Here is a 14,545-nt window from a genome sequence, read left to right as displayed (position 1 = left end):
ATATAACTGAACAAAAACTTTGATTTTATTTTGAAAACACTTCCGAGATTGCACCGTTTTAAATGTAGTTACTTTGTCGCAGCTCTGGTGGTCCAATCCAGCGCAGAGCAGCCTGCTTCCTGGTGGTGCTCGCCCCGTCGCTGCTCTCTTCTAACGGGCTCGCGGCGCCTAGCGGTAGACGTGGTCATTTACAACTGAACGTAGCATCCTCAGCTGTCACATCTATCACATGAAAACGCCCGGTCTTATTTGCCAATGCATATGAAGATCAAATATGCGTTGTTAACATAAGCAGGGAGGCATATTTGAATAAACTGTCAAAGGGCAATGGGTCGATGCTGGCGATTGTTTCTCAAACTACATTCAGTCGTGTTCGCTGTCTTGAACGCACCCCGCTGAGTACCTCGATATTGTTCAAGGGGAATAATGGCTGCACAGGAGCAGTCTCCACCATCTTCCCTGGAAGGCAACAAACCCGGCTTCCCAAAGAAAATTTTGGCCAACAGCCTCGAGGACAAGCATTTGTGCAACTCGTGCCAGAAAGTGTTGAGAAGGCCTTTGCAAGCCCAATGCGGTCACCGCTTTTGTTCGTTCTGTTTCAACAAAATTGTGAGGTGAGTAGTGTCGTTGCTCGGGAGCTAGCTCGATGGGTAGCCCGAACGAGCGACCTGAACTCGTCACCAACCCTCCTTTAAATATCTGTCGATTTAACGCCGCCCTGCGTGTTGCTCCTCGTAACGCTGTATGCAACCACGCGGATAAGTAGGATAAATTGAGTACGAAGACCCACTAAATAATTCGGCGTGCAGTTAAATCCCCAATCACCAATTGACCCCAATAAAATATGAATTTGTGTGACGGGTTGTGCCAGTTGTCCCCGTAGTCTAGCCCCGCTAACCTCTGGTGTGGCTGGCCCGAGCAAGCAGTGGAGATGGCGAAGAGTTGAACTTGACTGTTTAGTATTGAGGTAATATCAGGTTGACTGGTATGCCGAATTAACTAGAAGCTCCAGCAACTGTTAAAATATTAAAAACGTACTCCAGTCAGTCAGTATCTTTGTCAATAAGCGAGCCAACATTAAACTCGTCATTTTCTGATCGGAGTTTGATGACCTTTATCCATATGGTAGATAAGGTGACCTGACAAGTCTAATAAAATTCGTGTACTACGTGTACTTTTTAGTAGTTTTTTCTCTCTTTTAGAATGACAGCAGTATGGACAAGAGTACGATTGACTTAGTGTCTTTCTTTTTGTCATGAAACAGAAATAGGAATAGGCTTTTAAATAAACCACATATTATAATTCTTTATATTCGGACTAACGGCGCAGCAAGAAGTCAAGCTTGGTTGTGAGATCACTGATTTTTCATTCTTGCAGTGCGCATGTGTGCACGCCGTTTTTTTTCCTCATTTAATTTTCAGATATGGTTGTATTTTTGGATTAGTCCTTTTTGGTTCAAGCGTCGCCAAGAGTTACATTTTCTACCACAGCAAGACTTCTCCTATCTGCATCTCTGGGAAGCACCTTTCCTCAAAAGACCCGTCAGAAACTGGTGTTACACATAAATCTGTGACCCTTCAGATTGAGGTCCTGTGTAGATTAGTGGAGTATGTAGAATTTATCGCTCTAGTGAGAGGGTCCCATTTGTTGAAATTGTTGAAAATTAATTAATATTATGCTTTTATAGTCCATATTCCAAAATATGTTTTTAGTTGAGTGCTAAATTCGAAGGTGGGGAATACATATACACTTACCTGCCACTTTATTTGGTACACCTTGCTAGTTCCTGGTTGAACCTCCTTTTGATTTCAGGACTGGCTAATTCTTTGTAGCATAGATTTTACAAGATGTTGGAAACATCCCTCAAATGTTTTGGTCCATATTGACATGATAGCATCATGCAGTTGTTGCAGCTTTGTCTGCTGCACATCATGATGCAAATCTCCTGCTCCACCACATCCCAAAGGCGCTCTATTGGACTGAGGTCTGGTGACTGTGGAGGTCATTGTAGTTCATTGTAGTACAGTGAACTCATTGTCATGTTCAAGAAACCAGTTTGAGATGTTTTGAGCTTTGTGACACGGTGCATCATCCTGCTGCTCAAAGTTACTTAAATCCCTTTTTTTCCTCATTCTGATGCTCGGTCTCGAAGCCTAAATGCATTGTAATATTTAATTACAAATGTAATTTTAAAAAAAACTGTGAATTTAGATTTTAGAGTCTTTTAATAAGAGTTCCCACAACTAAATGACAGCATTTTTTCTGCAGTGAGAGTATTGCAATACAAACACGTTATTGGTTCTTGTTATTTCTTATACCACAGTCATCTGGTTTTTCATGCGGATAATAAACAGTACTTGTGAATTAAGCTTCTTCTTTTTTGAGGAAGTTCAGGCAGTAAAGCTAATGCCTCTAGCTTCTGCAATACCTTGAATGAAATGTAGGGCCGCAGCTAATAATTTAATTATTGATTAATCTGACAATGTTCTCCACAATAATTCGGTCAATGATTTTTTTCAAATTTTTCTCAAATCACATTTTCTTCCAATCAAAATTGAGGTTTTCTAATTAATAGTTTGTTCTACCAACAGTCCAAACACCCAAAGGTACTCTATTCAGAATGATACCAGCATTTAGAGAACAGAGATTGGAACATCAAGCGTCTGTATCGTCCGACACACTAATGTAATATTTGCTTTTCCTCTCTTCAAGTGCTGGGCCACAGAAGTGCAGCGCTTGCATCAAAGAAGACTTGTTTGAGGAACCTACCTCCATTCTCAAGCAAGGCGGTGTATGTACATTTTCTTCACCCTACATTTCATCTGGTTATTCCTTCATAGTAAGATTCAATATTGCATTAGTTTCATTTCAAGTTGCAACAAGGAACTTTTTAATTGGTTGTGAAACAGTTGCCTCTTTCTGACCTACATAAGCAAACAAGACCACCAGTGAGGAGTTTGGCTGTTTCTCTATCGCTATCCTTAATGCTTATCGTCTGTGCCGCCGGGTCCAATTCTGGCGCCATCAGATGGAGTTGTGTAGGTTCACCAGACACTTCTTCAGCGTGGCCTCCGGCAGCGACCAGCCTGCCAAGGAAAGACCTAGATCCGGCTTTTCCGCTGCTTTCAATTTTCAGCTGGAGCTCCGGCGGCAGATGGAGAACTCCGTGCCCAGCGGCAGGGACCCCTTCTCCCAACCAGGGGCAAAACTTTGCTCGCTGCGTCCCGCTGAATGCCAACACCGCATTGCTGGAGGCCAAGGCCGTATTGCTAACTACTCAGAGAACCACAACCAGGGATGCGTGAGGGAACCTACTGCAGTGAAATGAGAGGTGTTCTTCAGGGAATCTGAGGCTTGGCAGCGCTACTTTTTTTGTCCACAGGGACAACCATTCAACATAAAATGAAAGTTCCTTTCCTACAAGGTCGATGCTGCATTCAGTTGGAATAAGAGGGTAGATGCACTCAGCTATGTTATCTTTAGTGGCAGTATAAAACCGTCAAGAAAAGTTGCTTTGAGTCACCGCAACCAAGAGAGGTCCTTGACAAAGCAGCCATCAACTGACCACCCAAAACATTATGCAGTGTGCTGCAGCTGAGTGGGAGATTAGACGTGGACAGACGCAGGGTTCACTCGCTCACGGATGCTAACACACGCGATCGATCGCGTGACTACTCCTGGCCGAGATACACTTACTTAATTTAATTTATTTTGATTGCCGTGCTGCCGTTGCATTGTACTGTTTGTTTTTCCTGCACCTTCTACCGTCTGCCTGATTCCATGTGAATGCAGCATAAGTCCCGTAGTTTGTTCACATAATCACCAGTCTGTCAATAACGGCAGCGTTCGGCCTCGCTTGCTGTCTTTACTCGGCACTGTACTGTCACAGGCAGTGTTTGTTTTCAGATCCGGTGTGCCGGAGTGTGATGCCAGCACACTAGAAACTTTGATTGTTCAACCATTCTTGGCAAGCGTAAGAATTAGAATGAGCCACTTTAGTCCCTCGTCCCGAGAACGACCATATGTGCCGGGGGAAATTAGAGCCAGCAGATAAAACATTTGATCCCCAGGAAACTGAGGCGGGGCGGGCGGGTAACGCCATCCCGCCGCCTGTAACTGAAGACACCAACCGGACCGCAACCGACAACAACAACCTCTGCTCCTCCGTACAGGCTTTCCCCGACAATGCGGCTCGGAGAGAAGTGGAGGCCTTGGCGGCCGTCTGTCCCAACGAAGGATGCACGTGGACGGGGACCATCAAAGAATTTGAGGTGCAAATTCGTAATAAGTGCTGTTTCTGTTCTATGGTGAGACCAAAATTGCCATGTAGAGGGCCGTCTGATGTTGGGTAGATATTAACCTCAATATAAACAACATAAATACTTATTTTGATGAGGACTGTTAAGTTGGAAACTTGGCGCCTGTGTGGAACTAACGTTATGTCGAGAGCCAGCATGACCTCATCGTACACACGTTTCCAACACACGGTCGCAACAATCAATCTAGTGACATCATCAAGGTGCATCCAAGTTCATCAAACAGTAAGTCAACATTTCAAGTTAGTTTTTTTTCTTTGTCGGTCGCCTGCAGGCCAGCCACGAGGGCCACTGTGACTTCATGATCATCCTGTGTCCGTCCTGCAAAGAGCTGATGAGGGCCAACGAACAGGAGCGCCACAACGAGAGGGAATGTCCAGAGAGGACGCTCAACTGCAAATACTGCAAGGAACCCTTCCTGTTAAAGAACATCAAGGTCAGCCTTCCCTCCAGTACTAAACAAAGTACCTCACTCTAGGTGACATTCATTTAGGGAGAAGATTATTCAGGGATTTCATATTGTAACATAAAAGACTGTAAATAAGACGTGAACGTACATCGGCCATTTTGAATTTCGTCTGTCAGCGAGTCGTGTTTTTTTTTGTCGCCAATGAACAGAAGTTCAACTTCATACCTCAAGATATACCAGGATGGAATATTTCTTTCACAGTGAACTAACTTTAAGTACCTTTCCTTATTCCTTGAGGCCCATGATGAAATCTGTCCAAAGTACCCGATGATTTGCGAAGGCTGTGCGAAGAAAAAGATCCCCAGAGAAAAGGTTTGCCACATATTTCTTTTCCAAGTGATTTCTCATAATTCTGTTGGATTGATCTCATTAACCATTAAGCTCGGGATCCAATTCTACAACATGTTCTATCGATCATTAGCTTCTTTCATTTTATTTTATTGTTTTTTGTTTTGTTTTGCAGTATGTGGACCATATTAAGTTCTGCAGTAAATGTAAAGCACCATGCAGATTTCATATTGTTGGCTGCGATACATCTGTAAGTAGACATTTTTGTTATAATTTGCTCTATGTGTAACAGTGGCTAATGCAACAACGACTGGATTGTGTAATGAGTTCACAAAATCAATTTTCAGACCAGTGATTTAACGGTTACAACATCATTTTTCTAAAATATTAGAAAATAAATGTATACTTACTGATAAAACAACAACAGTTATTGCATAATTAGTTGCTGCATGCCTGTGAAAGCACCCTGGATTAGTGAGCATGAAGCCTGTGTGTGTTTGCATGAAGCCGACATAAAGACAAGTTCCTCTTTTATAAAAACACCTGAAATGGAGCTGCTTCTGCTTTTTGACACTGATCAGCAGAGAAAATGGGAAAAGTAGGTTCAGACCCGTTTATGGAGAGTTAAGTGCAAAAATAAAGCGCACATTTGATAGCAGTTTATTAGTTCACTGCCACAAAGGCAGCAGCTCCTCTTCTCGGGGTTCACACAGCAAAATAAACCCCTGAACCTCAGACAGGGTTTCTTTATCCGGTTTTTAAAATATGTTTCGGGGTTGTCCGGTCTGTTCTTGTGAACATGGTACCCACCGCAATGTAACTTTTTATTACTTTTCAATGTTAACTTTTTTATTTTACTTTCTATCGTGGTCTGCTGTTTTACTTTGTGTGCTTGTTTTTATTCTTATGTTGCAATTCACTTCTTCTACTTTTACTATATTAATTTTAATCTTATTGCTATTCTATTTTGCACTGGTGTCAGTGTTAAATTTTAAACACTTAATATGTTTTACTCACTATTAAAAAAAAACTCACTGTACTTTATGATCAATCTCTGGCATGAGAGTTTCCCCGGGGATTCACAAAGTTAACTCTTATTTTATGTCTTGCAATTTGGAGGTCAGAGGTCACTGTGACCTTACAAAACTCAGATCTTTGGCCATAATTCAATGCACAGACGTGTCCAGACTCGAGCGCGGGTACCCGACCAGGCCTCCTCAACGTGGCGCTTCACTTTCTTGTTTGTGAAAACGTAGCGTAGAGATAATGTATGTTGGGTGTCTGTTCAGTGTCAATGTGCCGAAGCGGTAAAGCATGGAAAATTATGGGGATGAATACTTTGCATGGCGTGTATTTCCATTATCAGCTCCATTATTTCTCTGCTGTAAGCTTTCTCTTTTCTTCATTCTGTGGCACAATGTCACACAACGCCCTAAATGTCCCGCTCTGTTCGTATGCAACAGATGAGCATCGCAGTGTTCTTGACGTGCTTCTGCTCGTGTCTTTCTTCGAGTGGAGGTGGAGAAAGAGAAGCTCCATGACCACGAGCGCCAGTGTTCGTACGAGCACCTCAACCTGCTCCTGCACTTCATCATGGGCATCAAGGTGAGCCTGGAGAGCCTGCAGCCCCAGAGCCTGGAGGTGGCCAGCCACAAGCTGCACGAGCTCCACCAGTCGCTCAGGGACCTGGAGCTAAAGATGAGCCAGATGGGCGGGGCCTCCGCCGCCGCTCCCGCACTGGGCGCGTGCGCCCCGACCCTGGCCGCCTCCTTCACGCCGCTGCCCAGCGCAGTGGGCGCCGCCCTGGAGTTGCAGCTCCACAGCGAGAAGGGCAAGGTGGCCGAGCTGAGCCGGCGCTGCCAGGAGCTGGAGCTCAAAGTGGGCACGTTCGAGAACATCGTGTGCGTCCTCAACCGGGAGATGGAGCGCTCCTGCACCACCATGGAGGCCTACAACCGCCAGCACCGGCTGGACCAGGACAAGATCGAGATCCTCAACAACAAGGTGACCCAAACGACGCGTGTGGTCCTGCTGTGGTTTCCTCCAGATGAAGTATGAGTCAATATTGGAAATAAGATGTTGTACAAGTACAAACTTAAGAGCGTATTTATATTGATAACCTAAATCAAAAGGCAAGTGAAGACACACAATGCGGCGAGATGATTACTATAGAGTTTGAAATATATCTCAAAGCAGCATGATGAAGAAATAGAATCAGATGGTCAAGCTACCAGAAATTTAAAGGTTTGGAAACTTCTAACCTTCATCCACAATAATGAAAATGAGCGTGAAAAAACGTGAAAAAGTGGTTCAAACGGGATTTTGGTTCCACAACCTGGCCATTCCCCGCAAGGTATCCTGCCGTTTTTCTTTTGGTCACGATCCATAAATGTAAATAACATTTGAAAGGGAAAAAAATCTAAATCTTATGTTGCTGATTTTGCTTGTAAATTAATTTGAACACAAACTTTCTTCCTAACTGAAATATATCTATACATGTACCGAAACGTCTGAGACACGTATTGGTCCATTAGTGAATTCAAACCATGAAATATGGTAAATTCTTTGAAAATATGCTTCATTCAATCAAACTTCAGTGTCTCTGTTTTTTGGATCTGGCTTTGTAGACCTCTATCATACGTAACCTCAGTGGATTATTGCTCATCGCGCTGCAGGTTCGTCAGCTGGAGAGGACGGTGAGTCTGCGGGACCTGTCCATCGTGGAGATGGAGGGGAAGATGAGGGAGATGTCGGCGGCCACGTACGACGGCATCTTCGTCTGGAAGATCTCGGATTTCACCAAGAAGAGGCAGGACGCCGTGGCGGGCCGCGCCCCCGCCATGTTCTCTCCTGGTAAGCGCTTGTGTGTTGATGTGTGTCTGATTTAAGGGATTTTCCGCTTCTTGTGGTGAAGTGAAAGACATGGTTCCACTTGTTTTCCAGCCTTTTACACCAGCAAATACGGCTACAAGATGTGCCTGCGGATCTACCTGAACGGGGACGGGACGGGCCGCGGCACCCACCTGTCTCTGTTCTTTGTGGTGATGAGAGGACACAGCGACGCGCTCCTCAAGTGGCCTTTCAATCAGAAGGTAACACACGTTTCAAGCAGACCTAAGTAATCCTACCCGACAACAAGAATTACTTTCTGCAATGCATATAAATACTAACTGATGATTGAAATCTCCACCTTTACCAGCTGCAACTGTGAGGATATGAACGCATGCAAAATAGTTTGTTTTGATGCCAATACGTTTTATACTTTTATTACCATTTTATATGTAGGACTTTTACTTGTAACACGGTATTTCTGGACTGTCATTGTTACTTTTCCTGAAGTTAAACATCTGAGTATTTTTTCATTCCCTGCATACATGCATCCACACAGAACTGAAGCCCACCCACGAGCTCAACATGCTGTAACTTCCATGTCGCTGTGGCTTTAAAGTATGGAGCTGCAGTTGGGATGTGGTTTTTCTGTCGTCTAACCGTCTTTATGCTACGCTAGGCTAAACCCATCCTGATTCCAGCTTCAAACCTAAACATAAAGAGTGAGAACTGTGATCGTCTCATCAGTTTGGATATTTGAATCAAATGTGTATTGCTAGTAGCTTACTTGTTTTTAAATTACTTTGAAATTCCAAACATTTAATTTTTCTACCATTATTGCTCCAATAATTTGTATTAATGACTGACTAATGACTTTTTCTACAAACCATCACTAAATTCTAACAAACCGTTGCTGGTATTGCAACACGCAGCTTAAAGTCCCGTGCCTCAGGCTCTCCTCCTATCGCCTGTACCCAGGTCACCCTGATGCTGCTCGACCAGAACAACAGGGAGCACATAATCGACGCCTTCCGGCCCGATGTCTCCTCCTCGTCTTTCCAGAGGCCCGTCAGCGACATGAACATCGCCAGCGGCTGCCCGCTCTTCTGTCCGCTCTCCAAGCTGGACTCGAAGAACTCCTACATACGCGACGACACCATCTTCATCAAGGCCATTGTAGACCTCACTGGGCTCTAGGTAAAAGGAGCAGGGCACCAGTCCAGCCCCTGCCTTTGGTCGCGACTAACCTGTTTGAATCGACGGGCTTTGGCATCACCAGTAACTGGCAGTTGTTCGCGGGTCTGTCTAGTTCTTTTGGGTTTGGTACCCATTGTTGGTGGCGATGCACACGACAAGAGTAAGATGCTTTTTTTTTTGAGGGGGTGAGGGTGCAGTGGTTGTCGGTTTAGAAATCTGAGTTTTCATTTGACAAAAACATACATTACCAACCAAAAGTGACTGGAGGAGTGAATGTTATATTATTATGCCGCATTTCCCTGGTTACAGACGACGCTACAATCGTATTCGCGTTGCCAGACTTGTGTGGAATATTACGCTTGTGGAAGTCGACAACTAAGATGACATTGTCTTTAATCTCCAGTCATCGTCCTGTAACTTCTTGCGCCACCGATTTTCACGTGGATATTATGTCCGTTCACCTTCGAACATCAGCTGCGTTTCCTTTTCCGTTGTCCAGCGAATTTGAAGCGATCGCATTTTGGCGCGTTTCCACCCACTGGTTTGGCAGTAAATAAACTCTGCTACAGCATAACAAGTAACAAGCAGTTTTTTTTGTTCTTTCATGCTGTCTGCAAATATTTATTCTGGGAATATTGGAGGAGACTGCAACAGCAGTAACAGCTGATCAGTCCTGAGAGTTAAAGGGCCAGCGTGTATTATTTAGGGGGAATCTTATTGTCAGAAATAGAATATGAGAATTAGATTTTCTTGATTTTATGATCACCTGAAAATACGAACCATTGCCGTTTGTATCTGCGTAGTGAGCTTGGCTCCTCTAAGTAGCTCCGCCTTGTTTCTACAGCAGCCCAGAATGGACAAACCAAATACTGGCTTCAGACAGGGCCATTTGTGTTTTTGCATTTTAACTTTGCACACCATTTGTTGCAATCTGCAAATTCACCGCTAGATTCCTACACACTGGCTCTTTTTAAATGTTCGGCAACTATTTTTTTGGCAAAGGTAAAAACCACCTGGAGCAAGTGTCAAAAGGTTTTTGCTCCACTAAGGAAGTGTGGGGAACTTTGCCGGTTCTTTACAGGTTTTTTGTTTTAATGCGATACTTCAAAATGTGTGTAAAAATATGTGAATGGAAACACGGCTATTCTTGTGAATAAGTTCTCAAAGAACAGTTATTGCTGCTAGCTGGTAGTTATGTTCCAAAATAACTGAGCCTTAACTAGTAGCTTTCATAACTACATTAACGCAAGTCAAGCTAGGAAGAAGCTAAAAAGGACACATGTGACACATGTTGTCCTTTTAGAAGTTAATTTGGCTGATGTGTTGAGGGACTTTTACGTATTTGCACATCCAGCAGACACAGAGTGACATCAGCATCTATTAAGAGTTGTGTCTTAAACGGAAGTCCAAAATCTTTTCCTTTTTAGATCCACTTGGTCTCCACCAACCCCTGAAGCCTCTGGCTTTCAGCTGTGGAGCTGCAAGATTGTGTTTATAATTCACTCACTATGTTGCTGTGACCGACCCTGCTCCATGTCGTCATTAGGCCCGGTGTTAACGTACAGCTATTAGCTAGTGCACTCGTTAAACTACGAAGTTCTGGTGATGCTAACAGTATTTTTGTTATCTGATTTCACTTAGGTTTTTGTATTGTATTTTTTTATATTTAAGTTTGAAATTTTGAAAACGCCAATAAATTCCCAGATTTGTGTTTTTTAAATAAAAAAACCACGAGCCTTCAGAGCAGCGGCGCTACCCAGATTAAGCGGCCTGCAAACACGGCGCTGGTTTAAGCGGGTCGAGGCGCTTGTGCTAACTGTACCCGCGTACTGCTCGACATTCAGTTAACTCCTTTTTTTTTTGAGGGGTGGGGGCTGATACGCGATACGCCCATGTAGCCTTCAGAGTGTCGATCAGCCCTGCGCACGGTTTGTGGTGCAGTTGGACTCGTTTACGGCTCCTTTGACGTCCGCGCCTCCAGCCCTTCGTGTTCATTGGTAGTCATTGGCGGCGGTGGACATTGCTTGAATTCCATGAATTCAGAGTTGCAGTATTTCCGTGTGTTTTGCGCCTGCGTGCTGTTCCATTTCCTCGCTGTCCGTTTGCATGTTGGCTCTGTGGAAGTTGTACCTTAGCTTGCAGCTGTTTCTGGGCTGTTCGTCCAGGGTGGCGATGCGAGTCATGCCGATGTCCCCCAAATGGAAATATGACATTTTATACAAAGTCTGATAGTTCCATTATTTGTTGTCTGCATATTGACACTTTCTTTAACCATTTTATCAAAGATAATAAAGGAACCACTTTATAATATTTCAAAACATTTATATGTATGAGTATTGGATAAACAGTGGTTTGTAAGCACCTACACAGTAGGTATATTTCCACTGCTGTGTCTTCTCAAAAGGATCCATTTCCAGTAAAAACATTATTTTAGTTTGTGGTGTTGCCTAAATTTGGTTCCCGTATTCGTGAGACCGTAAACACAGCATCCATTTGTCAAAGCATTTCCATGGTTTGCTCCTCACAAGAACCTTTCACCGTCCCCAGTCCTTCAGGGATCATGTTTGCTTCTTGTTGACAGACGCTGAAGTCTGTGAAGCAGATAATTTGCTGCATGAACCGCTGAAGTTTTGCTCTCTATAATCACGACCAGTCTCTTCAATTGGAGACGTGTCCGGATACCTTCTGAGTGATGGATACAGGCTGCTACCAAGTTACTCCATCACTCAGGCGGTCTCTTGGAAAGAATGATACGGAGGTTGCAAATGCCGTATAGCTCGCCATATACCGTGATACACCGTCATGTATGTGACGATACAGCAGGCAAGACGATTCATAACGGTTTCCTCAAATCTAATTTTAGGAAAACTGTCGTATCAAGAGCAGGCTGCCAATGCATCAAATCTGACTTTTAATACTGAATCTTTTTTTTAATGCAATCAGATCAATGGGATCAGCGTTTTCTTTTTCAATATTTTCGTGCACCCACATTCGTCACCGTCCTGCTTTTCAGCTTTTAGAGACACACTTACCATCTTATCTCTCCTCAGCTGCGTGGGGATATTGAACTCGTAATATCACTAAATGCTGAAAGGGATGTTGATGCTTCTGTGGAGACGCACAGATATTTCCATATGGGTGGAGCCTTCGGCCGGGCTTACAAGCACAGACGCGTGGAGGCTGGACCTGAGATGGGAAGGCCTCCGGATGGAGGCAGAACCGAGGTATCAAACGAGGACACGGTTAATGTTATTGTAATATTTTCCTATTTTTGGCTTTCCTCACAGCTTCAAACTGACCTACTTTTTACAGATAAAGAAGTGCCTGTACCTTTTCTTTTTTTTAAAAACATTTTTATTATTTATTAATTTATTTCGTGATGTTCCATGAGCCCACAGAGCTGTGGATGTGCTTTCCTGTGAGTTTAAACCTACCAAAATGTGAAAATCTTAATTTTGTGCAGTGTATTTTTCTTTTGTATGTTTTACTCTCTCCCCTCCTCTTTGATGTGATGAAATCCCCGTGACTAAGAATGTCTCGCTTTGCATACACAAAACTATTGAATGTTCCACTATTCCTTTATGTAATCAGAGATTCAATGAGGTCAGAATGTCAATAACAACCAGCTTTTGGCATCTTCCTCCAAACACATCCAGCACGTTTTTTAAACCTCTCAACAAATACTGGAAGCTGTCCGTGCACAAGATGTCTCAGTAATATATATATATATATATATATATATATATATATATATATATATATATATATATATACATATCTCACTGGTATTATTTTGATTTTATGATTGATATATAGAGCACATGAGCGTGTGATAACATTTAGGTACCACTTTTGATGGCGTTATAGAGTTGGTTGAGGTGTGTGCTGCTCTGGAAAACATATCTGAGAAACATATAGATTGTATATATTGAGGATTCTGTCGTATGTTGAGACCGTTTAAAAGCAGGTTTTTGGTTTGTTTGCAGAACAGATGCGGCCTGCAGTCTGACCCCAGTAGGTTGCAGCCTCTCCGCTCCCTTTGATCCCTTGTTGTTAAGGAAACGTTGTCCTCCATCCTTTTCCTCGACGGAACGCGCTGTCGACATTTGGCAGGGGACATTTTTTGCTTTGTGCGACCCCGGCCTCCAATAAATCAGCCACAGCCCTCGCAGCGCCACGTGGACGTTTACTTTTTGCTCTTTCTGCCCGATGCGGGCCGGGACTCATCTGTTACTCACAGCTGGCGAACATAACAACAAAAAAGGGCTTCACATTTTTTCATCCCCGTCTGCTCAAACGCCACTCGAAGGCAAACACACATTTGGAGCCCGGCAGATGTTATGCTGTATCAGCGATATTGACTCTAAGGAGATGCCACACTGCCTCACTGTTATTGCAACAGAACAAACAATGTGTCAATGTGACGTGCGCATTTCAAATACCACTCCGGAGCAGTCAAACTGGAAGTGGTTTGATTTCTTCACTTATCTGTTGTCTCTCTGAAGCCCGTGTTGAGATTAAGATGAGGAGCTTTTACATCTGTAGCAATGACATCAAACTGCAAATCCGCTTGTTGTTCTCTCTGCTACGTTCGTGTGAATAGTGACTCGTGTGTTCGTGAACTCTTTGTACTACCGGAAACTTTTGTTCCATATTTGTATTTAGTTTTGTTTTATTAAAGGTTTAAAAGATGCCCTCTATGCAAAGAAGTGCACAGTTTTGTAATGTAAGCATTCACACATTTGCTGAGAGATGAAAGCTCCTGCATCACTTTGGGGCTTTGATTAACACGGTTTGACCACATGGGGGCGCACAGCGCAAAGCCATGCACATGAAGCAGCCAGTGTTTTGTCTTTTCAGGGAACGCTTTCCACACCTTAAGAGAACTCGATCGCTGCGGGATGTCTTCACAGAACACTTCAGTATTCGTCTGTGAGAGTAAGCATTTGCACTTAACAACGGTCTCACTGTCCTTACTCTGGGCGTCAGTGGTTTATTCTTAAATCAATGACCACATCTTTGATTTTTGCAATAATTGTCTTTCGATAAAATGCACGACACCAAGATACAGAATTATTAACAGTTATGAGGCCTGTTGGATAAAGTGAGACAGGAAACGTGGGGCTTAAAGTCCAAAACCTGACTTGAATGAGCTGCTAAAGCATTTCCAAACAGCTCATTCAAGTTCATGCAATCAGACTATAAAGAGTGTGCACACTAAGACGGCGTGGGACAATGTGAATGGCTTAAACACACTCACTCTAATAAGTTAGTGCATTTGGTTGGATTTGGATAACATTAATTATAGATCTGCACATTCTAGAAGAGGCTTGTCCATTGGAACGGATCTGAACGGGTCAAAATGTAATAAAATATATTGAATCTATTAAATCTTGGGCACTTCCCTGCAGAAAGTCAGATTGTAGAGTCATCACTCTCCCGTGTG

General features: G+C 43.4%; 1 protein-coding gene across 2 annotated transcripts; it reads left to right on the top strand.

Annotated features, from left to right (window-relative positions):
* Positions 1-183: 183 nt before the first annotated feature.
* traf2a (Tnf receptor-associated factor 2a) lies at positions 184-13,787 on the top strand. 2 transcript variants are annotated; one of them, XM_068605228.1, is made up of 11 exons: positions 184-614; positions 2,713-2,791; positions 4,173-4,271; positions 4,591-4,752; positions 5,023-5,097; positions 5,249-5,323; positions 6,592-7,077; positions 7,749-7,926; positions 8,017-8,165; positions 8,881-9,099; positions 13,086-13,787. In XM_068605228.1, the coding sequence occupies exons 1-10, from the start codon at positions 427-429 to the stop codon at positions 9,097-9,099; spliced, it is 1,710 nt and encodes a 569-aa protein (XP_068461329.1). In that variant the 5' UTR covers positions 184-426; the 3' UTR covers positions 13,086-13,787. The 2 variants fall into 2 exon arrangements, with proteins under 2 accessions (XP_068461329.1, XP_068461330.1); XM_068605229.1 differs by lacking the exons at positions 5,249-5,323; positions 13,086-13,787 and having other exon boundaries at positions 8,881-12,804.
* The last annotated feature ends 758 nt before the right edge of the window (positions 13,788-14,545 follow it).

This window comes from Clinocottus analis, unplaced genomic scaffold (assembly GCF_023055335.1).
Source record: "Clinocottus analis isolate CAN_PGR_092001 unplaced genomic scaffold, fCliAna1.0.p SCAF_7, whole genome shotgun sequence".
Lineage (NCBI taxonomy): Eukaryota > Metazoa > Chordata > Actinopteri > Perciformes > Cottidae > Clinocottus > Clinocottus analis.
The sequence above is the reverse complement of the archived record's forward strand: the minus strand, read 5'-3'. Positions and strand labels throughout refer to the sequence as shown.